The sequence below is a fragment of the Caloenas nicobarica genome, chromosome 25 (assembly GCF_036013445.1).
Source record: "Caloenas nicobarica isolate bCalNic1 chromosome 25, bCalNic1.hap1, whole genome shotgun sequence".
Classification (NCBI taxonomy): domain Eukaryota; kingdom Metazoa; phylum Chordata; class Aves; order Columbiformes; family Columbidae; genus Caloenas; species Caloenas nicobarica.
In genome coordinates, this window is record NC_088269.1 from 3,824,302 (window position 1) to 3,851,716 (window position 27,415).

At 45.8% G+C, this 27,415-nt stretch overlaps 1 protein-coding gene across 2 annotated transcripts in view; it reads right to left on the bottom strand.

The window, feature by feature from the left end:
- Positions 1-3,798: 3,798 nt before the first annotated feature.
- The window catches only part of DPYSL2 (dihydropyrimidinase like 2), a 48,009-nt gene continuing 24,392 nt past the window's right edge, over positions 3,799-27,415 (bottom strand). For both annotated transcript variants that reach the window (XM_065651508.1, XM_065651507.1), the window contains 11 exons: positions 20,939-21,103; positions 19,825-19,886; positions 19,049-19,129; positions 18,118-18,186; positions 14,996-15,116; positions 11,981-12,137; positions 11,682-11,823; positions 11,290-11,460; positions 8,769-8,948; positions 7,256-7,421; positions 3,799-6,647 (listed from right to left, as the gene is read on the bottom strand). In XM_065651508.1, the coding sequence (XP_065507580.1) occupies positions 6,556-6,647; positions 7,256-7,421; positions 8,769-8,948; positions 11,290-11,460; positions 11,682-11,823; positions 11,981-12,137; positions 14,996-15,116; positions 18,118-18,186; positions 19,049-19,129; positions 19,825-19,886; positions 20,939-21,103 (1,406 nt within the window). In that variant the 3' untranslated portion in view covers positions 3,799-6,555. The remainder of the gene's footprint in view (positions 6,648-7,255; positions 7,422-8,768; positions 8,949-11,289; positions 11,461-11,681; positions 11,824-11,980; positions 12,138-14,995; positions 15,117-18,117; positions 18,187-19,048; positions 19,130-19,824; positions 19,887-20,938; positions 21,104-27,415) is intronic.

Below are 27,415 nucleotides of genomic sequence, written 5' to 3' on the forward strand. Positions count from 1 at the left end.
GAGTCCAACCATGACCTAAATCTAGCACTAAACCATGTCCCTAATGGGCTTCGGGTAAGAACCTGTAGAAAAAGCCTATGACTGACAGGGGTGTCAGGAAATCACCGGTAAAACTATAGTTTGCCTCAAAAATCACTGGGTGAATTAAAAAACGCAGTGAAAAACCGGTGACGCCCTACCACACTTAGAGCAAATTTTGATTTTAAAAAAATATATGTATTAGAATTTAAAATGCAAAAATATGGCAGTTTTTGGTGTTGAAAAGCATGTAATGGATGTACAAATGCCAAACCCTGGGTACTTCATATTTAAGCAGGTCCATGTCTGCCTGTGGAAGAAGCAATGCAAATAGGAGGGAGAAAAAGCTTCACGAAACTAGGAGAAATTCAGCTTAAACGCGGGTGTCTGGTGCCCTCTTGTGGAAAGGAGCAAATCCTCGGTGGTTTTAACGAGCAGAAAAGTCTCTGGGGTAGGGATTTTCTTTTTGGACTTAGAATACGACTAATAATGACAGAAACAAGAGCTCAGTTAGCAATGTAACCAGTCATTTTCAAAAAACCTACCGTATGATTTTCTGGGCTAAGAGCTGAAAGAGTTCTACATATTATTTGAGTAGCTATAATAAGGACACCCCATTTCTGCATCACTTAATCATTAGTAAAACCAGTTTGTATGGAAATGCTCTGCTCTGCTTGCTCCTATTTTAGGGACTGCCGGAGGACGAGATGTGGCTGTTGCACAAAGACTTTTCAGTGCATGAGCTTAAGTAAATTTTCTGAACATTCGTCTCTGAAATCTGAATGAAGCAAAGCAGGGAAAAAAAAAAAAAAAGGAGTAATAATTTTTGGAATTAAAATTCAGCAAGCAGAACAAGCTGCCATCAGACACAGCTGTCTAGGTAACACTGGTTTGTGATCTACATTATGTAGTCTTGCATTTCCAGCACTTTATATCTCAGGAATGTTTTGCATGACAGATATTAAATATAAATGCACTTAATTGCTGTATAGGGTCTGGCTTGCCTATCAAAGCAGGAATTTGGCAGCAAAAGGCAGAGAAGAAACAGAACCCATCCAGAGGAAGAAAAACCCCTGCCATTTCTTCAAATCTACCTCAGCTCTGGTTTTGAATATCATGCTGTTGTGGATAAAAGCCAAAATCTGCCTTTTTTTTTTTTTTAAGAAGAAAAAAAAAAAAAGCAAAAAACAAAGTTTGGGGTTTTTTTCCTGCAACTAAACTGATAAAGTTCATGGCTTGCTCTGTATTTTATTATAGTAGAGTGTCTTGTTAGGCTTAAACTATAACAGAATACACTCAAATGATTCATATCTTTTAAACACTGAAATACTATCCAATATATTAATATAATAGAGAGGCTATATGTATGTGTCATCTCTCTGTCACAGTAATCATAAGCCCTGTGCATGTTCTACATTTATTACATCCTACATCATTCTTAAAATGATCCATGTGCCTCAAGGGACTTTGGCATTTTCATTTTTACATATCCTGCTGCCACCTAATGGCAGAGCGCTCAATCTTCACCTTTTGTGCTAAAAAAAGGGGTGAAAACCGGTTCTGACGCTTCCATCTGTACAGAGCAAGCAGCTAAAAGTAGGAAATGCTTTAATTTTTAGAGTCATATAAATCTTGGGGAATTTAAGTTAATTAAATTTTGTATTAATTAACAGGTTTTTTGCCATGCGTAACCTATCTAGAGTCATATTTAGTACCTTAGTTAGGGGCGTAATACCGTGTTCCCAGCCCATGCGACGGTGGCAGTTCTGGTAACCCACGCTAAGGGTGACCCAAGTGGGTTCTTTTGAAGTGCAAAGCAACTGGGTCCAAATTGCCCAGGAGCCCTGGGGGTCTGTGCACTCAGACGCCCTCAAATTACCGCAGCGGAAGGAATTAAGCTGCAGAAACGCTGGTTTGAGCTTGTGGGAAATGCAAAACGGTGCAAATTAATCCTTGTCTGCTGCAAAACCGGTTGGGTTGGGCAGAGGCACATGTATATGTGCTTATATATATAATGTAAATATAGATATGGATGAGCCATAGGTCAGAGGAGCCTTGGCTTTTAAAATCCTTACACTAAGGAATAAATCGAGACACGTTGTCCTCAGCTGGTAACCCACCTCTACTCACGAGCTGACAGATACTGTTCCAGGTCACCGAGTCAAATTCGTCGTTGACTTTCTTTGCCTTTTAGCCACTAATCGTGTATCAGCATTAGGGTCAGACTAAATCTATACTGAGTCTTAGAAATGTGGCTGCAGACCAGTCAATGGAAGGCCTGCAGAGAACCAAATCAGCGCAGAACCGACGAGCCACGAGCTGGGCCTTATTGCTGCCAGCGTGAGGAATTACCTGGATTAACGGGTTGATGAAATACAGATATTCCTGTGCTCTTCTGTAGCAGCAGAACAGCACTGCCCCACTGACCTGAACATCTTCCTGACATTTCTCGCTGGCTCCGTTCCTCAGTACATGTTAGATTTAGATCTGGCTGTTATTTCTTTCTGATCTCAAAACCTTCTATGTGCTTCAGTTGTTATTTTTTGGCCTGTTCCAGCACGGACCAGGTTCACGGAGTCCCTGGAACTGATTTCCTGGGGAAGAGGTTTCTTTCTTTCCAATTTAGACACTGGAGGAAGAAATAATGATAAAATAAAGATAAACGGAAGCTCTGCAGAGGTGTGTTAACTAAACCCCAGTGCTTTAGGCTGAATGTATCTTTTGCTGTGACATTGTTGGGACAAGCTAATACATCTTATATACAGCGACCCCCTAACCCTGCTCTATGGGGTTTGATTGCATATATACTAATATCTAATTTAAGCTGCCAGTAGCCAAATAACCACATGTCATTGGTGACAGAGCCAGGATCCCCACATTAACCAGAAATCTTTTAATTAGTGGATGACCGTTGCCCCTTCTGAACAGGGAGAAAGGAGACTCTCTCCAAACTTCCCACTGGATGGGGGTGCCAGGTTTAAAGCTGTGTGGGGCAAGCTAATTGCATTTCACCGAGCACCTAAACATTTGGGCTCGTTCAAATGAGCAACAACAGCTTAACATCTTTGCAAAGCCACCTGCAAACTCCAGCTGTGCTCGGATTTGGGGGCAGATCACGACGGGGGATGCTCTGGAGGACGCAGGGACGCAGCAACCAACGGGCTGAGCAGCCAACAGCGACGCTGCCCCTTCCCGAGCCCTTCCCAAGATCCGCTGCCATCTCACCGCGTCCCTTCCACGCAGTAAAACCCAACCAGCACCACCGCAAACTTCACCGGCAGTTTTCCAGCCAGCTCCAACACTCCCCATTCCGTTATCTGTGCGGGGCTTCTATTTGCGGCTGTACTTTCTCTCCCGTTCTGTGTCGCTGTTAGGAGGATCCAAGTGGAAACACATTGGACAGCTGAGGGCTATACCAATAGTTTTACCTTCTTTTGCTCGCATTTCTTCAGCAATGCAGAGCCCGGAGTTTTTGGGCAGATGTCTCTGCTTTGGCAAATACTGTTTTAAACAGACAACTGCCCTGAGAAGCAGCTCGCTTTTCTCTAAAGGAAATTATGCCTGGACCATTGAATCCTCTTTAGCATCACCATCCTCCAAGGAACCGCGGCTCCCGTACATCTCGCTCCTACACGGCACTACCAGCACCTGCATCAGCACCGAGATCCGAGCTCAGGCAGGTTTTATCTGTCGAAGGCACCGGCCCCGGTACGCGGTTACGCAGAACACGTATCGCCTTGAGACACAGATGCACCTAGTGAAACAACAACATTTTGTCTTTATTAGGAGTTCCCATGGTAATATAACACAGAGTTCTTAAGGAATAAAACACAAGACTTGGGGTTGGGGTGGGGTTTTTTTTGCCATTGAGACAATGGTCAAATATCAGTACTTCTTTTTGTCTACACACATGATCAGCTTTAGCACTTACAGCTCCTCCACTCATGGTTCACAATCACAAATCCAAGGGTTAAATCCAGCTAGTATTAAATCCTACTTTTTTTAGTTTTAGAGCTTCAAGTCACTGCGGTTAATTAATTAATTCATCGTCTTTTTTTTTTTCTTTAAGCATTTACATATGACATTCATTAAACAGACACAAAGCGGACGAGCTCTCACAGGAAAAAACATGCTTACATAGCCTGCAAAAATCTTTTTTTGTGATTTTTTTTTTTCCTTTTGAACAAATTAAAACTTAAAAGTCATCATGAGTCAGTGAAGGAAAAAAAAAAAGGAAGACTTAAGTGAATACTGAAGAGCTGCAAGTGTTTCGTAGAATTGAAACGGATCTGCAATTCTTTTTTTTTTCTCCCCAACTCGTTCAAATTGATTTTAACATAGAGGTGAAAAAAAAATGAAAATAGCTGCAATATATATTAAGTTCACGGACTACTTAACAAACAAAGTGCAAACTCTTTTACGCAAAACTAAAAGACCCAAGAGTTAAACCTAAATGCAAAATGCTTGGATGAATATGGCAATGTTTTTCTTAACTTCTGTATTCAAAAGGGCCTAAAGGAATTAGGTGCAGAAGCTGGGAGGGCTTGGGTACCTACAGAGCTTCCAGATCCTTTGCAAATCCCAGCATTGATACTTCATAACAACAAATTTGGTATTTGTTTCTTAAAAGCCTTCATAATATATAGGTGGTTTTTTTCCCTAAAAGAACCTGTAAACACCATTTAAGAAAATACAAATATGGAAAAACAAGGTCGATGGACATGGCAAAGTACAAATAGAAGAGACAGCAGAAGATGCAGCCAAGCAGCAGGGTGTACAGACAGCGGGTAACGCGGGGCAGAACCCCGGGTAGAAAAGCTCTCTGTGCTAAGGACAGGCCGAGTTCTTGGGACCGCCGAGCCCTCCAGCTCCGGCTGAGCGGGAACCTAATGGCGCAGGTTCATTCATCCATGTCCCGAAAATAATGAACCTAAAGGCTAAAAGACCTTCAGTCCTCGAAGACACTTAAATGCCCAGATCCCACTGATGGTCCCAGAAGCTGGGGCTCCTAAATTCATTTAAAGATCACTCGTGGCCTCTGCTTTCTCAAATCTGAGGAGGGTGGGGAACCACCAGGCGTTCTCACGAATATTTGCACAAAGGCAGATTCCTGAAGGAACGAGCGACTGAAATTCGCGCCATGTACAAGAGATTCTCAGCTGCTGTTGACCCGCGGAGCTGCTCTGAGGCTCCCAGTTCCAACAGCTGGGCATCTGGACTCGAGCTGGAATCGCCACAGATGCTCAGGCACACGCTCAATTGACCGGCCTTTCGATGAGAGCTAAAGATAAACCCTCGTAAAGTTTTAAATAACCATTCATCGATAGCCAGGAAGGGGGAACGTGGCTGCTACAGAAACCTTTCAAGCAACATCTCGCTCTTTGCGCTTGGCCCCCAGCTCATCGATTTCCACCTCCAGGAACGAAAGCCGAACTAACTGCTAAAAACTTCTCGAGAGATTCCGTCCCAGCTCCTCAGCTGGTATCCAGCCCTTTGTTTGCACCAGCTCAAGACCTAGTAGTGAAGTGAAGTGAAGATCATAGCTTATGAACCTGCTCCGCGACCTCCTGTTGCAGTTAAGTGGCAAGCGGTGGCTGGAATGATGCAACCCAGGAACACCCCAAGTACCGGGGGGACAGTGACACGAGCAGGAGTCTGTCACTTGGATGAGGTTTGGGAAGGACCAAGAAGAACAGGGAGATCCCCCAGTTCTGAGATAAGGCTTCGTAAACACAATGATACAAACATATTAAAAACACACACACAAACATGAAGGAAAAAAAAAAATTTCCTCAAGGACCTAATTTGCAGCAAAATCCAGAAGGAAATAAAAAAAAAATTAAAAAAAAAAAAAAAAAAAAAAGGAAAAACAAACCAACAGAACCGAAGTCCCCAAGGATTCTAGCTCACCCGGCGGCTTTGTCAGTTCCTAGTGCTGGGTCCTGTTCCTCTCCTGGCAGCACAGCTACTCAGCGACCTCAAAGGCAGCGCTGGGGATGGTGACACCCAGGCCGGGATGGGCGTCCCTCTGCGCTTCTCTAGCTATTCTGCTGGAACACAGAACCCTACGGAATATCCAGTTTTAAACCCTTGAACTACTCTTCTGCTTGACATTTAAAAAAAAAAAAAAAAAAAAAAAAAAAGCTATTTTTAACATTTATTATTTATTTATTCCTTTTTTGTGTGTGTCTTAAAGGCAGCTCCCGGGAAATTCACTTTGTCCTTCCTTTATTAAAAGAAAGATGCTGAATGGGACAGAGGCCACATATCTCAAACATCCTCTTTACATTTACTTTTGCATGTCAGAGGTGTCAAAACGGGGTTTATTTCCTTAAATGTGTAGTGGCTGAGGGGGGAAAGTGAGAGGGGTTGGTGAAGATGAGGAGGGAATCTGAGGGGACTGAAAGAGGCGCCTTACTTCAGCCCCCCCTCACTGGTTGCCCGCAGTAACTGTCACAGGCTCTAAAAGAATCAAAAAAGGGTCTCCCGGTGCCCCCGTCCCCTGGTCCGCTAGGCGGGCACAGAAGGGGTCGGTCCTTAGCCCAAGCTGGTGATGTTGGCACGTCCGCCCGGCGGCGCCACGATGCGCTGGGTCGTGCGGCGGGGGATGTTGTCATCGATCTGTGCCCCTGCGGGAGGGAAAAGCAACGTCAGGTCCGTCCCATACACTGAGAGTTTGACATGAATGAGTCAGGAAGGATGGCTGCACTGAAACCCACCGAGTCCTCTTAGGCCAGGCTTAATGGTGTGCATCAAAATGCAGCGTCTTGGGAGGAAAAGGCCTCGCGGCCCTTCGCAGTGCTTTAATTCTGCTGAAACCTGTTCTGCACGAATAGCTCCGCACCAAACATCTGAGCCACCCAGCCCTGCGCAGACAACAGCTGGCTAAATGGTTTTCCCTTGACGATTCTTTTTATTCTTTTTTTATAGTTCTATTGCACTGAAATGGCACGCTGAGAAATCAAATCTGCCGCATACCAGAGCCACGGCTGGGCTGAGCTGGCAAAGCTCTGCTGAAGCTGGTGCCAGCTGCCCTCTGCAGACACCGGCCCGAGGACTTTATGATAGCTCCTATACTGCTTTTCTTCCTTTCTAAATGGATAACCTCCCAGCTAAAGCACGCACCACAGTCTCTCTCATTGCCTTGCAATTTCGGCAGAATTAATTCAGAGCATGGGAGCATAAACAAGCTATGATTTCAAAGCACTACATAATTTAGCCCCATAAAAATGCGTACCAGACAAGCTGAACCCAGACTGGTGCAGGTTCCTCACGGGCGGCGCCTGCTGTTTGGCAGGAGACGTCTTAGCTGAAGATGCTGGTGTGACCGTCTTGGGTGTCACCGACACTTCGCAGACGGGTCCATCGTAGAGGCCTCGAGGCACACCCCGCAGCTCGGCCAGCTGCAAAACACACACAGGGAGCCTTCAAAACAGGCCAAAACAGCTGGCCAGATGTCGCTAAGCCAAAGAGACTCATTTCTGTGCTGATCCCGGGGCGGTCGCTGCTCTCTGAAGCAGCACGGATAAAAGGAAAGACACTGTGGGCTGCTGCGGATCCAGCTCTTTGCTGGCTGGTGTGAGCAGCCTGGAGAAAACAGACGGTCTGGCCCCTGCACCGCAAGTTCTGTCCTTTAATGATCTCAACCCACTCGTTGTAGACTCCTGACAACTCTCAAATAAACTTATTACTCATCCCCAAAAAGCAAAACAACACCAAGACAGAGGTAGGGCTACTTAAAGTGGAGCCGGGCGAGCTTCACAGCGCCAGCTTGGGAGCTTCAGACTGGGTTAAATGCAATTATTCCAGTTGAGATGCTGCCCAATTGGATTTATAGGTCAGACATATTTCTGTGTTAACACCAGAACACGACAGAAACCACAGATCTGTCCTCCACGGTCCTAAACTATTTGAGGCTGTAATTTTGATAGCTTGCAATTTCTTCAAATGAACAATTGAGGGAAGATCATTTGCAAGGAACGTGAAGATTACCTGTGGCCAGCAGAACCAACACAGCTCTGTTTTTATCTGGGAGAAGGCAGCACTTCAAACATGAAGATGCTTTTCTTCTCAGAAATCTGACTTCATCTAGGAATAAACTTCTTAAAGTCTCAGCAACTAAGTTTCAGCAGAGTTCAGTGTCATCTTCTCTGTCAGTTTTTACCAACTAAAGGCATATCAAAAGGCAGTTTCTGTTTTGCATGGGTGTATTGTACAAAAACACTTTCCCAGCAATTTTAGCCTCTTAAAAATAGAAAATTCTCACTTTTAAGCAGTCAGTAGGCTGTGCCTGTGACTCACCAGTCACCAGACAAGAGCATCTGATCATGTAACAATAAATTAGAAATCTAAACTGTTGCTGGAAGGTTTGATATATAAATGCTATCAATAACTTCTCTTGGTACTCCTGTGACAGGAGAAGCCCGCCGGGTTATTTGCAGACTGACTCGTGTCCAAACTGGACAGTCCTTGGACATACGTCCTGTCTAGGTGTCCCGAAACAGAGAACTAAAGAGCAGAAAAACAAAATTTGCAGAAAATCTAAGCTCAAGCCAAAGCATATTCCTGTAATGACTCAAGTGACGAGCAAAAATGAAAGAGGAATGAGATAACTGTGGCTCCTATCCAGGGAACGCTTGCTGCTGCAGAATTGTGTGTCTGTGAGCCAGGGGACAGCATCTGTTTTCCACCCACTTTAACTCGGGAGGTTCGGTCGGAGAACAAATGTGCATCCAGCCGTTTCTACCCACCCTGCTCCTGGCTTTGATGCGCTTGTAAACGAAGTCAGGGAAGGGTTTCCTGGGGATATACCGTCCGGATCCCTCGGTGACGTGGAGATTCCCGTCCTCCAGCACGATCTTGCCCTGGCTGATCACCACCAGCGGAGACCCACGGCACTCCATGCCTTCAAAGATATTGTACTCCAGAGACTACGACAAACAAAAAGACAATGTGAAGCAAATATTTTCATCCCAGCAACGCCTGCTGGGCTTTAATTAGCTTTTGCTAATTGCCAAAGTTTTCAGGACAGGCGGAAACAAACTCGACAGCATTTACCTGCGTAGTATATGCTGTGGTTTAATAGAAAGGCTGGTCTTTACTATCAATCTAAATTTATTGAGGATTTGAGGAAATACAGTTTCAAATGAGAATATCTCAAAGCCTACCTGCTTAAATGCATTTAGGCACCTCTCTCTTCTGAATTATTTGGCTCTTAAATCCCTCACAAAGTTTTATCTGAGTTTCATACTAAAAGTAATGTTAATTTTGGAAAGCTATATTTCAAACCAGTGTTTTGGTTGATGGGTGAGGGACCAGGGCAATCTTGTTTCACTCTTAATGGGATTGCTCATCCTCAATTAACAGGATTGGAAACATTACACCATGGAAAAAAGACAAGTTTGAAAGGAATTACTGGGAAATGTCCCACCCATGAAACCTCCTGAAACGAGAGGCACTACAACCATGTTATTTGGGGACTGTTACTCTAGTGACCATCTCTGAGACAAATCCAAGTCTTTTTTACCGAGTTGATAACAGAGTTTGCTCCTGAAGTGTGTTATAAGTATGGGTAGGCTTGACTGCAGATGTACAATTAGCTAGAACGGCGGTTAAACCAACACTGAACTGGGTCCAGTCTGAAAAAGAGCCGTGGGGGCAAAGAAGGAGGCTGGTTTAGAAGCTTGTGAATTAGGTTGGTTCCAAGAACAACATCATCTCCCTCTCCAGCTCCTCATGTTTCCTTGCCAGACAGTGGCAAGAGCAGTGTGAATTCTTGGAAAAACATCTGTGTGTTGCTCTAGCATTTAAAAATGTAGCGATCATCTGATGCCACATAATCACTACATCTCCCTGTGTCGCAGCAACTGTTCTGCCTGACTTTCAAAGGGCCTTTTGTTTTATACTTGACCAAACTAGGATGCCTTGGCTCTAAAGGCATCACTCGTATCCACGAGGAAATTTAAAGAGTCCAATTAATTTCCTAAGGACAACAGCCATTAAATGGCAGTAAGTGTCAAATACCCAATCCAGCAAGCTGCTTTCAGCTCTTTGGACACTCATAAGCACAAACTGAGGTTCAGACCACCAAATTCAGCACCTAACAGTGGTACATCCCTGGGGTCCCTGCTCTAAGTCATTCCCCTCCAGACTGGAGGTGTGATGTGTCTGGAAGCACCTCTAAGGCGATTGAAGCGATTGATCCAGACTTCTGAGTCTGGATGCCTCTGTTGGACATCCAAGGAGAGGCAGGATGAATCCAGGCCATCTGTGACCAATTCTGACACAGAGTGAAGTCACGGGGAAGTGAACCAAACCTTTCAAAAAAGTTTCTTTGTGAATGTGCCCAGGGATCCAAGCGTGGAAGAAAATTTTGCTCCTTCAGCTCCAGAGTGAATGAAAGCATTCACGGAAAAAAAGAACAAGGAGTTTTTTTCCAGGGAAACATTCCATAGGTTCATCGCCAGCAGTGAAATAAATCATCAACAAACGCAAACAGTGGTTGCTTTCTCTGAGACAGTGCTCAAATGTCACAGGGAGACTCCAACCAGCCCTTTGCACTGGGACCAGTTCTGCAGTTTCCCACAGGGTGGGACAGCTTTTTCACTGTAGGAGCCAGGTGTAAGATACAGGACACAGCTGTGGGACACGGGTAAACAGTGTCCCTAATGGTGCCACCACAAAGAAACGGGAGGAAGGTTTGGTTAGTCTGGGTGCTACCTTATGCTTCCCTGTGCCAGTTAACATTGGGATGATCCCCAGTAAAATCACGTCTGACTCCACACACATGTGCCAGATCAGTACGTGGTGTAAATCCACTCAGATTCATAGATCTGGATCAGACCTCCAAGCTGTCCACAAGTTGATGAGCTTCACTGACCCCAACTAGAAAAGGGGCAGTTCACATTCCCACTGCTAGCGAGCCAGGTGGTCATAAATGACACACTGTGATAAGAGACCTTTTGATATTTTAGAGGACTTCAAGAGCTTTCTGTGCACTCAGATCCAAGCATCCAGCACTCAGAAAGAGCAGACAATCTCTCTGCTCCAAGGGGAGTCTCTGGGTATTCATGTGATTTCAGATTTGGACTCAGTCATCTTCCCTTCTGCTCACACAACTGAGCTGTACTGGGTGTAAGACAGAGAGGGCTTGGGGCATGGAGAAAAAGCCCTGAGTTGTCATGAGCTCTAGCTCTTGGCAGCACAGTCTGGAGTTACAGGAAGAGAGAAGGAAATGAGCAGCAGAGCTCACATTGTAGAAAATATCCTTACTATGTTATGAGTCTTGGCAGAGATTGTCTTGACGCTGTCAGGATCCCAGATAACCAGATCAGCATCCGAGCCCACTGCAATACGGCCCTTCCGCGGGTACAGGTTGAAGATTTTAGCTGCGTTTGTGCTGGTCACGGCCACAAACTGGTTCTCATCCATCTTGCCAGTCACCTGCGGAAAGACAAAAGGAGTCACTGCATTAGCCAGGTGGGGAATACTTCAAACAGCAAAGAGCTGACAGCACAGCAGGCTCCAAATGATCTCTACAGGGGCAAAAACCTCAAGTGGAAGGACCATAACAAGTGTCTGGGAGGAGATGATAATATAATGCTGCAGCTCTTCCAGCTCTGAATGTCTAGTTGCAGCCTAAGCCTAGGACATGTGTGACATACCACAGCCTTATCCCAGATGATGGACATTCTCTCTTCAGTCCCGTTGGTTCCTTCAGGGATCAGGGTAAAGTTGTCCTTCCCAACAGCTTTCTGAGCAGTGTTGAAGGTGCAGTGGGCACTGCCAGTAACTTGGAGGTCTCCACTGGAAAAGACAATGATAAGTATTTAAGATATTTTATTGTCACAGGTTCACTCCTAAAGGTAAAACAGCCTTTTGCTTGCTGACAAAACCAGCTATTAATCATCCACTTGTCTCGTGATAAAGCACGCGGTGTATGAACACGAAGAGCTCTACTCACCAGGCCAATAGCGAGTTGAGAAAATCAGGAGTGGTTGGGTCAGGACTCAGCGGTGGGGAAGTAACAAAAGCTGCTGCCTTGGCCCAGTTCTTGCTCCAGTAGTGAGATCCATCGGTACCCAAGCTGGCTGTGATGGGCTCTCCATACACCACGGTGCCTACAGGACAGGGATAAAGACAAATCCTGTTCAACACTCCGCAGAAATCGTGTTATGTTACTAGGGGCATGTTTTCACATGCAAGCTCTTAATTTTACGTGCCTATCTAGAGATATCTAAAGAAACACTGAGGATTTTCCAAAAAATCAGTCTCTCAGACTAAGTATCCAAACAACTAAATACCTGATTTAATAATAAAGATATTGTTACTGATAAGAGCTTGGAGCAGCAAAATGTGCACGATGCCTTTTCACAATTGCTGAGGTCAGTGCTGATTAATTGTGTTTGAAAGGGTTACTGTAAAGATTCATTGTATTATATCCTGGGCTAAGAACCTTAGGAAGGACGGTGAGGGGAACTGTAAGAGTAGGAGGAGATCCAGTCTGATCCAGAAGAGATGTCGAAGAAAAAGAACGAAAAAAATAGCGCCTGCAATATTTTTATAGATATGTATGTATTAAAGATCTAACAAGGCTGGGTTTCTTGGAGCAGGCTCTGTGCATAGACCAGATAAGAGAAAACTCCAGTCAGGAAGGTTTCCTGCCAACAGAAAAGCCCATCACAGATCAAGTATTTCTGGTTGACAAATGCAGTGATTCCCCCAAGCGTACACAGCAAATCTGCGGCAGAACTAGGAAATTAAACTGGATCTTCTGCCTCTCTGTCCAGCGCACTAACCACCAGTGCATCCTTCCTCCTCATTGACATTTTTGGAATGACATGAAGGAACAGCAGATCCTTAAGGCCACGATACTTTGCAAGCTGGAATGCACCAGCAACATCTGCACACCAAGCAGATGCAAGATGCTGCGACTTCAAAAGCGCTGCAGGCCGGTAGCCCCACAGATCTGCTCACCAAATGCAACCTTCCCGAAATCTCTGTGCCTATCCATCTGGTTTCCGAGCCCAGACACTTCATGTATTTGTATCTGCCTGCAAAAGATGTGGGTAGCTAAAATATTAACCCTGAACACTTCAGTCAGAAAAGACTGGCAAAGGCAACATGAGAACTGGTCAGAGGGTCTTACGGACCTCACCGTGCAGATTACAAAAAAAATGATATTATTTGAGCTACTGTTACGTCTATAGGCTCTCAAGCTAGCTGGGAAAGAGTGCATTAGCTGAGGCAGAACGACACATTAACTGGGTAAAAGCTGCTTCCAGGACCACACTGGAACAGGGGGTGTAGGAACAGCCTTTGTCGGGGGGATCCACCAGCAGAGGAAGCGGCCGGCTGACATCACTTGCCACAAATAGGGTTACAAAATCAGAACAAGACAAAACACACGCTGGCTATTAATGGGAGGCCTGTTGTGGGCCAATACATTGGGAGGATTGTTCTGCAGGGAGCGATGTTTTGAGCTCCCCGATCTGCCAGCGACAGGGTCTGCAGGGAATCTCCTCCATACAAATGCCACTGGGAACATCTGGCTTTAAATGACATTCGTTCTTTTCCATTTAGCAAATCAATTCTGTTTTGTTTTTGCCTTGGATAGTCTTCAGTTGTGTTTCCTCTGTTGCTTGGGAGGGCAAGGCTAATGCGTGTGGCCCTCCTGGGTTACCCAGTTGGGTAACTGCACATCATTTAAATCGAATTATTTAAATTAAGGAACAGAGAACGGCGTGCCATTTATACCCCAAATTCTCCTTATAAGGAGAAAACGCAATCTCAATGAAAACCGTGTAGGCTGGTTCACTCAGGAGGCCCAGTAAAGTGAGTTCTGTGGATCATTCATTTGGGACAATCCGAGCACCTTTCACACGCAGAGTAACAGCCAGCCAAGTCAGGGTGTGTTTTACAGCTCCTGCAATATAAGCATATGGTTCCTCACCCCAATGCTCCTGTCTACTTGCCAGCTAGTGGTCAAGGGGACAGCGAGCGTGGCAAGAAGGTGGTTTTCTTGCTGTTGCATCTCTCTGGTGTGTATGTCTCCAGTACTTCACCTAGAAAAAGGAAGGGATGCTTCCCTGCCTTATAGGATTGAGTTGGGCAGCCACATCAAGTTGTTTTCTGGGGTAACGCGACATGTAGCCAATTCTGCACGTCAACACATCTTCTCATTTCAGCATCATCTCCACTAATGGAGCTAGAGGAGGAAGGTTCATCCCAAACAGCTGGAGCTGCTTCCATACCACGAACAGGAAGAGATGCCTTGAAAATCAGTCCTCCTCACCAACTCTGAACTCATTTAACAAGAATCACGGGACCAAAACACTTCTGAGCCAATACACAAATCTGTTTGCTGCGGTAGGAAATTAGCTCTTCTCGCACCGAACGCCCAGATGGAAAGTGATGTCATTTGTATATCCATTCAGGTTTATTTAGACTGCATAGAATTAAATCCAACCAGGAAAGAAGGAGGAAAATCATCCCTCCTGCTTATTCATCCACCCAGAACCGCTTTAAATAGAAATGAAGGGTTTAGTCACAGAATAAAGCAGGGAGCCAGGCGCTTGTAACCCTTGCTCCTTGGGGGCAAGATAGCAGGGTGAGGAGTCGGCAGAAGCTACCGCATCTCTGAGAGTAGCTCGGTTCCCTCACAGACCTCAGATTAATTAAACGGAGACAGCATGGAATTACTCTGTGATAACATGAAGGCATGTGGTTTAATGTGGTAGGATAAGTGTGGAGAAAGAGGCTCCAGGCTGAACAGAAGAAACATCTTCTGGCACTGATACGACCCCTGAATACTTGTCTGCAGGAGATGAGATACTAGCAGTTGCTTGGGACATTTTAAAAAAGAGCCTGGACAATAACACTGGAAAAAGAACCTTTCCTGTAGAGATGAAGCTGATGCTGGCAAGGAGTTGAACTGCATGAGCTAATAGGGTGCTGCTATCCAAGGGAAATAACTTACCCTTTTTCCTGGCTTGAGCAATGACATCAGCGGCACTTTTACTCATCACCTTGGTGATATACAGGGGGCAGTTGGTTTGGTTGGCGATGGTTATTGCCCGGTTCACAGCCTCTGCCTCCACCTGAGAAATAAAGTCAGCAGCAAGTTAGTACAGTAACATCCCCGTGTGCCAGCATATCCCGTTCACCTTTGGAGGGTCGCAGCCTCTGCTTTCACAGCAAAACAGGCTGTGCAGGGACAACATAAGAGACTTTCCACCTCTCCGATTGTGAGCCAGAAAAATGCACACCGTAATCATGATAATTAAAACGTCATCAAGCTGTAGCCTCCTCTCGTTACGACGTTTTCTCCTAGGCTGCTTCAAAGTTTCTCTGCAAGTAGACTAAGTCCTGAAATAACACTCCAGGTGCTCAAGGTCAGAGTGATTAAGCCCCTCCTTTAACCTAGACAAAAATAACCAACTAAACGTTGACTCAACAAAACTATTCATGTTCCAGCCCACGCAGAAGAGAGATGCTGAAGCCACATACCCTGGTAAGCCACGTTTGCAAAGCATCCTCCTAAATTGTACCCTCCACTACAATATCTGGCTTGGGATCTGACAGAGCGTGAACCACCCCAGAAATCAAGTACTTTTTCTTGCATGCGTGGAGAGAGAACCTCAGCAAGACGAAGGGTCACTTTATCACGACAGCCTTAGGATGAACATCATCACTCTGCAGACTTTTACAGATCACACATCTTTATCAAAGCCGTCCAGATGACAGATATAACAACAGGGCAATGCTCACAGTGCCTACCACGCTGTACCTGAGCTTTCCCACTTGCAAAGCAGGGATAAAACAACACATATCACCAGATTTTTGACCAAAACACCTTCGAGCAACTGCTAAGCAGGAGGAGAATATTTTCTGCACAAGGCTGCTGAATTCCTGCCTTGTGTCCAGATGCTATGGTGACAGGCACATAACAATAACCCAACGACTAGTCCAAAGGGGAATGTTTGCAATTACCAGTATGTATTAGAAGCCCTAGCACAGCAGTTCTCTTGGAAAAAAATAAGACAGACATTTCCTGGAGCACTTGGACTGCTCGTGCTTTTGGCGTTTTTGTGGCTAAAAGAAAAACAAAAAGTGATGGATTGCTCTGAAAAGTCATCACAGAATGATCTGAGCTGTGAGGGGGAGCTTTCTAGAAAGTGATGGGTGATGCTGACTTGGCATGGCGGTGTCTTAATTAAGGATCCCTTTGTTGGCTGGAACAACATGCTGAATAGCATCACCTTGGCTTAGCCCAGGTTATTGAGGTTAACAAGTTAAAGCCACAAGTCAGCGGTGAAATTCATGCCTTCTGCTCAGCCTGGGAATTGAGAAGACATGGATGCTCTGAGCAAGACACAAATGCACATGGCCAGACCCTGAATGCTTCACTCTGAGGCACGTCTCACTGAATTGAGTGGGAGCTCTGATTTAACAAATATTTTAGCCTTGTCCAACAACTCCTGTTAGTCTGTTGTAGATGGAGGTCTGAATTAAGCGGCTCTTCAGTAAGATGACAACCATCGTAAGTCCTTAGGGCAGGTTTTACACTCTGTAAGGGGCTGTGTGAAAAGCCAGTTTTAGTGTTAACAGCACCCCAGAGGGACACCAAGAAACATCCACTCCTACTGAATTCAACAGAGGTTACAGATCTGCCGCCCCGCTCCGAATCTGGCCTTTGTCATCAGCCAGCTCAAAGGGAGTTGTGTGTTTTTAAAAACACTAAGTTACTCCCGCGCTGGAGAAAAGGAGGGGAGGGAACCAGATGACACCGTTTCCTGCTCTGTTTCCTATGACTTTCAGGGAGGAAAATTTTGGACCAAATGCTTCCGCCTCAGGCAGACAGCACAGCTGAGCTCAGCTGCACGAAGGCTGCCCAGCGGCGCTGGGAAAAGGCTTCACTGGTCCCCATTTGAGTCAGGCACGTGTCCTCAGGCAGCCTTCCTTGCTGTACTGAGAAAGACCACATTTCTGCACGGATGTAACAAACCACCCAAGCCAGGGAGCCACGGAGTTCACACTTTAAAGCTGCTGCTCCACTAAGGCTGAGCTTTGAAGTAGCCAGACAAGACTTGGCCAGTTTGACGGCCAGACCCTTCGAGGTAAGGAGCAGCCTTCCTTTGAAGGCAACACAAGTTTAGAGGTGCTCCGCAGATGAGCCCCAAGTGTCATGTCGGCATCTGTTCCCGCTCTCCTGATGCAAGCCAAAAAATATGTACAAAAAACCCAAAAATGCAGGAGTGAGTGGGCGGAAAGCTCAGTGCAAGTGTTTGCTCACAACTTGCAGGAAGCAAAAAATCCCAGCTCCCGGAGCCAAACACAAATTCTGCGAGGATTCACATACTGCCCAAGTCAAGCATTTTGTTTTCCCCTTCTGGATTAAGCAACTGAGTGATTTATGTTCCTACTGAAATGTCTCTGGATGCTGCTTGTCTGAACCAAGGGGAGGAAACAGAGAGGGAGCGCGAGGAGCACGTGTGGATGATCTCACACCCCCAGCTCCCAGCTGCCACATCTGGCAGTCAGCAAAGCCCCAATATCTTTCTTGCAGGAACAAAAAGAACGGCTTGTACGTAACGGATGGACTTCTCGAACCCAGAACGCCATGGTGAGATGTCCAGCGTACAGACGCTGAAAGACTGGAAATGAAGAATGCAATGGGAACCAACCTGAAAAGCAAAATTTTAAGGTTCTTTCTTTAGATTCTCACTTTAGATATCTGATATTTGGGCAGAGACTTGATAGACTAACTCGGATAATCAACAGAAAGAGATGAACTTTATCAGAGGGCGAATCAAGTCTTAGGCTGGGTTAATTAGTCTCTGGAGATGTCCCCTTCTCCAGTACAGAAGATGAGGGGGCTCCTCAATTCCTCATAAGTACCCATAGCAGTTAGTTTCTAGAAGGGACTAGTTACTAGTTAGTTCCTAGAAGCGTCTTAGCCTCTTCCCATGCAGCAATAATGTTTTGAGCCAGGATGAAATCGCGTTTCTGGCCACATTCATCCCAATATGAAAGTACTTGATGGCAACACAGAAACGTTATAAACTGGGGGACTAAATGCAGAAGCAGTAAAGTCCTCACCTCTTCGGGTCTGCTCAACACATGCCCTTCAGGACCCGTGATCCCCAGTTCCAGGATCCTTTGCTGCTCCTAAGGCCGAGAGAATAAAAGAGCAGGAAAAGGATTTAAAGCAACATGCATTTTTCTTGCAAACACAGCTGTTTGAAAGAGGTACAAGTGAGATCCTAGGCATCCATGCAAGCTAATCATCACACGGGGCTTTACAGAAGGGCCCTACAACCAGAGTCCCGTCCAACATCCTCTGCTGAGAATAACCAGAGCTCACAAAACCCTTGCTGATTTGTTCACAGGAGGTCAGGGAAACTTTTCATTTTGATTTGCTTCCCACTAGGTTCATAACCCCTCAACATTCACTACTCGTTCGTGTCTATAAAATCATCTCTAAGATGTGGCAAAAGGGTATCTCATGAAAAAAACATCCTGCAACTGCAGCCAACTGGGCTCAAAGACTCAGGTGGGCTCTTCCCCAGTCAGGCAATGCAGAAATCCACTGCAATGCCAAGTTTTGCATGTATAAAGAGAGCTGGAGATGAGATTAAATCCCAATACTTTATTATTTCTTCTTTGTTGCTGTTTAAAGGATGTACAGATCCCAAACGTCAGCATCCCAAGTACTGTATGAAGCGATTTCCTTTCCTTTCCCTGCTCTCAAGTTATCACTGAACATTTTACTGGACACAGTGACAGTCCTACCCAGACACAGTCTTATGGGGAAAAAGGCAAAGATGGCCATGAAAGCCACCACGAAAACCTGCTTTATCAGTGGCAATGAAGGGGATAAGATTTGACGTACAAGTCTGCTTGCGTCCTTGATACAGCTATGCCATACTTGTAAAACTCTTGGTGATTTTCTGTTTGCAGTGAAGGAATTAGTGTTGAAATCCCTCCCAGCATTTTGAAGTTAATAATCCACAGAATAAACATAACATACCTCAGCAATAATGTCACCATTTTCAGCGTGCACTTGAGCTGTCGCGCCAATATCCCGGATTACGCTCAGGACCTCGTATATCTGGAAGACAGAAAACACACGTTACAACATACCCTGAGTGGACACTCAGGTACACACACCTATTATATAGTATATGCTCCGGTCTCCTTCAGCACCCAGAATTTTGCAGAATGGCGATAACTGCCATACGCCACTGCCTCCCACACTGTTCCAAATGACTCCCAGGCATTCCTCTCCTCCCACCACATACAAACCGCCCATCCCAACAATTAAATGTACCCAAACATCTCCACCAGAATAGCAAATGGGAGGGCAATTCCTTTTTAAGGTCCCAAAGCCAGAAACCCACTTCTGGATCAGGATCCGCTTGAGCTGATGAACACAGAGAAGAGTTATGCCAGAGATCTCACTGCCCTGCCCTAAGCAGAAAGTGGCAATTTATAAAACTGCCACTGCTTCCACACCAAAGGAGCTGGAATAAAACCTTAGATCTCTCAAAATGAGGGCTTTGCCACTGCTTTCCCCAGCCAAGCATTTCAGGGTTTGTTGTTGGTTGTTGTTTTTTTTTTTTTTTTAATTTAAAAAAAATATCTTCAGAGCTCTGGATACTGTTGCAGATCTTGGGTACTGTTACACATAAAAAGATTGAAACCAGAAGAGAATGTCAGATCCAAGCATATTAAAATTAAACCCTTACAAGAGACTAACACACAGCTTGCAGTGACAAAAGCACGTGAACAATCAAGCCTTCCTACCTGAGAATCAGTTAGCTGAAAGCGATCTTTGAAAGCCATGTAAACCAAGAAGGAGTTCACACCTGGCAGAAAGAAAGCAAAGGGATTATCTTTGACATACCAACTGCACGCACAGACAAAGCTACGAAACACACCGTTCCTCATAGAGAGATATCCCCCTCAATCAGCCCCCCAGCACTAACGACGGGTGGACACATAAATTACTTTAATCTGCTGTGAAATGTGTACACGCAAGTGCGTGCACACGGGCACACGCACTTTCTACAGACCACAGCGTAAAGCCGGGATCTCCTCAGCCATGTGGCATTTATTAACACAACTGACGAGAACGGAGGAGCCCGCGCTCCAGCCGTGGGGACAGCTAAAGCCCTCGGCTCCCACTTCACAGTGAAATTAAGAATAATTCTGTGGATTCAGCACGGCAGGAGGTTGAGTGAAAAAATAAGCAAAATGCATCACACACAAAAGCAGAGACTGGGCCTGGCTGCCCGATCCTCGCTCCCTCCTGCGAGGGCGATGGGAAATCTGTGTCTGTCTGCGTGTCCTCCTGCACCGTGTCTGTACTGACCAAGACACAGGGAGGTCTCCTAACTCAGCCTTCCCTCTCCTGCCTTCTGAACTAACTACCCAGCACGTACAGGAAAACACTCATTAGGATGTAAAAGGTTGGGTTTTTAACATTACAAACAGGATGGAAAACTGCTCTAGTTTAAGGATGAAACGTCAAGGAAATTAAAAGCGGGGAAAAACCTATGAGTTCATTTTATTCAGCTCGTCTCCACTTTTAGCAACTAGTGCTGCATTGTTTCTTCTAGGTCCGATTCTTCCCTTGTTTGCAACAGTATAATGGTCAAATCTACCACCTACCTGCACTAATAAAAATAAAAGGACCTCCGCTGAACCTCACACATTGCAACGACATCAGTGACACCGTCCCCCTGAGCCCTCTACAACAGCGACTGGCCAAACCTCCGCAAGAAGCCAGAATGGACCAAGTTAATGTCAGCAACAAGAACAGCTTTATTGAGATGTAAAAGTAAAAATTTCCACAAGAGCCAGCCCTAAAAAATAAAGAGGGGAAAGGCTTCTTTGAGTTTTCACTAACTGAACTTACCATGGTCTTTAACCAGAGCTTCCATCTCCTCCTGGACACCTTTATGCCACTCGGTGATATCCACGTGCAGAGAGTAGTCGCAGCAGGATTTGCTGTCTGCCCATTCTCGCCACTGGTCGAACGCAGTCAGCAAACTGGTCCCTGGCTCAGGAACTACGTGATCAACTGGGAAAGACAACCAAAGCATTGGTCAATGGTTAGCGCTGTAGCTTTCCTGGATGTCCAAGACAGAAAGCACGTTTTGCAGGGGCTGCCGCAAAAATAAGACATCACCTTCTCCTTAAAATATTTGGGTTTGAAAGACCTGGCTTCTGAAGCCCCACATCTGATTACGGAGCAGAAGCTGAAGGAAATACTTCAATTACTACAGCAGGTTTACCGCAATTGTTTGCGAACGAAGCAAATGCAATTCCTGGAGCAGCAAAACCAAACCACTGCAGAGAGCTCTATAAACACCGCCCTCCTGTTTGGTGACAAATAAACAACATCACAGGCAGGATCCCCTGGGAGCATCAGTCCGCAGCTTTCAGTGCTCAGCACCTCGTGCCTTTGTGCCTCTGGACACGCTAGAAATGTGTCCAAAGAGTGTAAAGACGTTATTACTGCTGGCACGTACGCGGTGACAACCAAGCACTCCGTGCATGGATCAGAGCTGCTTTGTGCTGCACATCCCAACCAAGAGAACCCTCCAGAGACATCTGCTCAGTCTGATCCTCCTCCTAACCTAACGCGTTAGGTCCAGCAGCAACTGGGTTCCCAGGCAGCTACAGGACATTCCACCAGTGCTGGAGATGCAGAACAGCCTCAAAGGGTAACAGAGAGATTTGGATCTGAAGGTCTAGCGTTCCTCTCAGCAATCTGAATAGCATTCCATTTTTTATTTGAACGCGCGGCATCTCTAAGATCTTCGCTAGGCACACTGAAATTAAAGAAGCAAGCCAGCATCTCAGAAACCGAACTGGTGCTGAGAGAGCAGGAAAAGCCTGTGGGACTTCAGGGGTCACAAACTCGGCAGGCACTGTTGGGGAGGAGGAGAGAGCCATGGCTTGATCTTACATCAGATCACACACACACACAAAAGTTGCTTCAATTATCAGCAGATAAATTCAAGCGGTTTATTTTTAACTTCGCTGGTGAGTATCTGGGCTGCCATCAGCTCAGCAGTGAGCTCTAAATCACAGCTGGGATAAGAGACAAAGTCCTTGGGCCCGACTCACTCTCAGTGAAGTACAAAGCTTTGCTTCACCCCCCCAGACACAGCAGCCTAGATTTACTGCTTTTGCACTGCCTTAAGAACTAGATTTACACCAGCAGCTCTCGACCCGCTGCAAAAGCAATACTGCTCTCCTGAACAACACCCGAGTCAGCAATGACATCCCCAACGTCTGAGATGTGCAAACGCTGCAAAAAGCCAAGAGGTTTTACCCAAAACGACGTCGTTTCTGCAAAGCTGTGCTCACCCCCTCTCCCTTCGGCAAAGGTGGCTATGGGATAGATACCAAAACGGCAGTTAAAATGTTTGTACTTTTCCAAAAGGTTTGTGTTTGCCCCTCAAAGGATGAGGCCAGCAGAGGCTGTGGGGCTCAGGAGGGGCTGGTGGCTGCTCCGATTGCCGTGTCCTGCCCACGAGAGCAATCCACACTATGAGAGAAAGCTCTGAAATCTGCCCAGTGGCTGGAGTCTGAGCAAGGACCTGCTTTTCACCACCCTCGGGAAAGGCAACCCAAACTTCATCAGCTGAAAAACTGCCCTGTTTTTTCAAAAAAATCATCCAATTTCTGTTCCACGAGTGGTCAGCAACCTACCACTAATTTCCAGACTGAATTGTTTCTTGGCCAGTACGTAGTCCCGTGTCACTCTGCCAAAGTGAATCTTTAGCTTAAGTAGTATGAACAACAAGGAGGAAAATAACATTCTCTCTGCATTACCAATGGGATACGGAGGTTTTCACAAATGGCCAGCGCCTTAACACAAGAGTTGTCTTCCTCAGCCTACTAATTAAAAAGCCAAATAAGCCCATTTAATCTCTTACACATCACCGTAATAAATCCATCTCTACTTAGACCAAAGGTGCCCTAAGAGCTCTACCCACCCTGAGATGATACGTGGCTTACGGGCATTAGGAAATTCTGCCTGGAGGCACCAAGGAGTTAACACAGCAGAGTGTTCGCAGCCCAGCACGGAGCCCCCAGCAATGACTCTGGTGTCTCGGATCGGAGCTTTATCACCACCTTATTTCACACGCTGCCCAAGTCTGACTAATGGAGTTTGTGGAGGGAGTGGGAGAGGGGGCAAGGGAGCTCGATCAGATCATTGACAAAGCCAAACCACAGCTGGTTGCAATAAGGATGAGGGATGGAGGTAGCGGTGCATATGCGCATGAAAATCAGCTCTGGAGATTAGGGTTCTCTCACATGGAAGCTGTGCTGCTGACACATCTCGTAGCAGCTCCCCTGAGCTCACCTACAGCCAAATCGCCCATCACCCCCACCAAAACAGAACAGCTTGTTTCCATAGCAGCGCTCTGCCAGGCAAATATTCCTGACCACCGACTTTGTTATATTCACGTGGAAGAAGACGGCAAGTAGGCGGTGTCAATGTGCAAGGCAAGCCAAAAGCCTTCAAAAGCTGGTGATTTAACCATTCCAAAGAGAATCAGTGAAGGAGCAACATGGCAGAACATCCCATGGGATGCCTGACATGTGGCATCCCGGAGTGGGTAGGAAGCTGTGCAGCCACAGCTGAGGCAGCAGAAGCAGTAGATGCTGCACATAAGGAAGGTGGATGTAACCCTAAGTGCTAGTCTAGAGGTAATTCAGACACAAATGCAAATGTCTCTTCAATTCTACAATCCCTTGTTACAATGGAAGGGGCCAACTACATGGCAAGATCACGGCCTACATCCCTACCTGCTAGGGCTCATGAAAGTGTTGGGGTTTCTGGTTGTTATTGCAGTGTTTTAAGTAAAAACATAAGTGAGAAGGAGCCTAGATCCTTTAAAGGAGAAGATCCAAGATTGATTCTTTGCCTGATGTTAGAAAAACTGAGCATTGCAACTACTGCCTATTGCTATGGACAGGAATTGCCCACACGCAGCTCCAGAGAAGTTCTTCCAGCCCTCTGGCACAGCTCAAGAGCTCAGAATAAAACAACGAGCTCTTTCTTTAAGGTCCCTGTGCTTCAGAGCGGCCCAAAGCAGCTGATGAAAGCTCCAGCCGCTGCGTTCCCACAGCCCTGGCTTCCCAAGATGACCCTTGGGTATGATGTGCCGCAGGACCGCAGACACAAGGTCTTCTGACCCACCGGAGCACGCAGCAAAGCCAACCGTGGAGGCTTCCCACGCGAAAAGCAGCGTCCTGACCTCAATGAACCACGGCTCTCTAGGGAACCCGACAGCTTACGGCTCCATCTTCCGTTCCTTCATCTCAGAAATCAGGAATGTTCGGTTCCTGCAGCCGCTGGAGCGGCCTCACGCCCACAGGACGCGCTCAGGACAAACTGTTGCAATGCCGACTGTTGTCACCCCTTCGTTCTCTAGACCACGACAGCCTTGATCTCTTTGTGCTTCCAAGCCTAGATGTTTTCTTCCTGCTGCTGATCACTGCTGTAGAAATCATGTCAGCTGCTGAGGTCTGCAAAGGAAGTTGCCAGCTCAATTTAAGCTCAAAGCTTGCTCCAAAAACAGAAACAAAAGGAAAAGGAAAAAATCATTAAAGTATCACTTCATCAGTACTGAAACCTTCAAAGGAGGAATTAAATAGCTTGTGGTCCTTGTAGTGGCTCCCTGAATCAGAGTGAATTTCAGGCCTAATCCTAATGTTTCTCTTTATTTAATACACACTCTCAGCAAGTTCCACGGCAAAGCCAAGGTTAGGATTACAGTGGTTTCTCAGTTATGAGCAGAAAACATTCTGTAGATTTATCTGTCAACCTTCTGAGATGCAGAACCCAAAAACATAGCAGCCTATGGCTTAGAAGCAAGCAAGCTGCTTTACAATAGCCAAGTAGCTGCTTTTTAAAAAGAAATATTTTAAAAGGATTTTGTATGATACAAATCATCTAATTTTTCCCTTGATAAAATACTGATGAGATTCCAAAATGACTGGATAGTCTGCTTGTCTTTTTCCCAGACAAACGGAGCGTTCACCTCCCTCAGGAGGGCAGTCGGATTGCAGCACCTGCGCACCCACATGCCACGAGTGTTCCAGCCACCACCACTAAGACTCTCGCTTACCCCTCCGACGTGCCTGCTTCTGCTCTCCCGTCATTACACGCAGTTTTACGTCGCTTACAAGGTGCATCTGCTCTTTCTTCCGAGTATTTCGGCTCCCTCCTACCCACCGGCCAGGGCTGGTTTTCTGCCTGTCTCGTTTGTGATCCTTCGCTCCTCCTTGGACAGATTAATCGGCTCAAGATTAAAGGCAGACAATAAGCCGGAGTGAGACAACAACACTAACCACTGTGAGCTTATCTGTGCGGCTTTAATATAACAGAGCTGGCCCTCGGCCACCCTGAAATGTTACGTGTCCTGTTAGCTGAGATGGTTGAATGCTGCGGGGGAGAGATACCACCCATCAGTGCATCAGCGTTAAACGAAAGGGGAAGGCAAAAACTTAGAGGAATTGATTTTAAGGCAACTTTCCAAGTATGGAGGAAGATAAAGTAGTATTGTTTTAACACAAGCATGAAAAATATCTAAGCAGGGCAGGAGAAGTGACAGCACCAGCTTATAAAGCACCAGCATTTACCTATCACGTTGCTGATCAGTGCATATATTAAGGGTTGGCTTTGAGCATCTCTTGGTTCTCCGTTCAGCCGCTCTATCTTCTCCCATATTTCAAATGCACACGGACCTGCTGGCTGCACAGTCCACTCGAAATGGTGCCAATCTCAGCTCTAAACAGCGGCTTGGTAAAGCCTTGTATCACATCTTGGCTCCCTCTTAAAACCCAGCCACGCCGTGCCCTTCTGGTCCTCAGGAGCTTTTCTGCAGCCGGGTGATATCTGCAGCTCTCGCTCAGGCTCTGAACAAGTGCCCGGTTTGAGAAGGGAGCAAGTTATTCTGCATGGGCACGAGGGAACACACGCAGGAGGCTGGGGAATTTAACTTTGAGACTGAAACCATAAAAAATCCCATCTAATCTCTCCCTGGCACTTCGAAGTTCTCAAAAAAATGCACTTGAAGAGCCATGCCTTCATATTTTTGACCTCTCACTAAGCTCAAGAGAAATTATTGCTGCAGTGGGAGAGCTGAATTCAGCTCTCGGCCTTGCCTTGAAAACAAAACTTGGCTTTTTGGATGGATGTCCTCGTGGGTGGGGATTAATGGGTTTTATAGCTTCCCGGTATTGTGGCATGTTCCATTTTTTTCTTTTTTGCATCCTGCCTCCTTTGAGCAGGCTCTGCCTTGCTAACAACCCCTTCCTGGCTTTTCTAGAAATAGCCCTTGGTTCCAGCTTTCCTCTGTATAGGTTTAATTACGTATTGCCTAAAGCACGAATTTTTTCTTGGTCTTCAGCTGATGAACACCACTAGCAGGAAAGAGAAAAACTATTTGGTATGGACAATACAAACGTGAATTGGGGTCAGATGTTACCAAAATTGTGTATGTAATAAAACCATGGATGAAGGGTTCCAGTTGCTATTACAAACTGCAGTTTTAGACATTATTTCCTGCTCCTACGAGCATTAAATGTGCCTATTGTTTGAGTTTATAAGGTGAAAATCCTTAACGTTTTGGCTTAACTGCTAGCAGGCAGATCTCTCCTACCCCAAACTTTAAATAGCAGCTCGATCACTATAAACACATCTGCCTTTTTAACACTACTTAATCTTCACAGCAACTGCACGTGATGAAATCTGGTGAATTTATTGAGTTGTACATTCTGTCACAAGCCATTTTATTGAAAGGTTGTAATTAAATTCAGCCCTGGTAATTGCACAGCTCCCTCCTTAGAAGGCTGGAGTTGCTGCTGGTCTATGGCTGCAGCAGGATTCTCCGGGCACTGGTCTGAACTGGGAGTAATGCTGGGAAAGTGAGTGGAATAAAATCGATATACGTGAACTGAAAGTCAGGCCCTTGACTCACCCAAGAAGTTTCACAGCAGATTATCCCATAGTCACAGCCCTTATTTCATCCAGAACCTTCAAACTCTCAGCTAGTAAAATACCACAATCCCTTTTACTATTGGTTATATCTCATTATGACCCTTTTACGTGTCAAGAAATTAAACTACCAAAAGCTGCCTTGCCCAGTAACAAAGTTTTGCAAAAGTCAGGCCTTCCAGCAACAAGATTTCTCCTTGAATATTGAATCACAACTGCCAGCTCACTGGCTCTGCAGCAATTTAGGCAAGAAAGGGACCTCGGCAATTCTTCTGACCTCAATAATCCCAAATCAAGTCACCTAAAAGAGGCTCACACCTCCCATGTTCCGATTTCATACCCAGTTCTTCCTCTAAACCACACTCCAGGTCA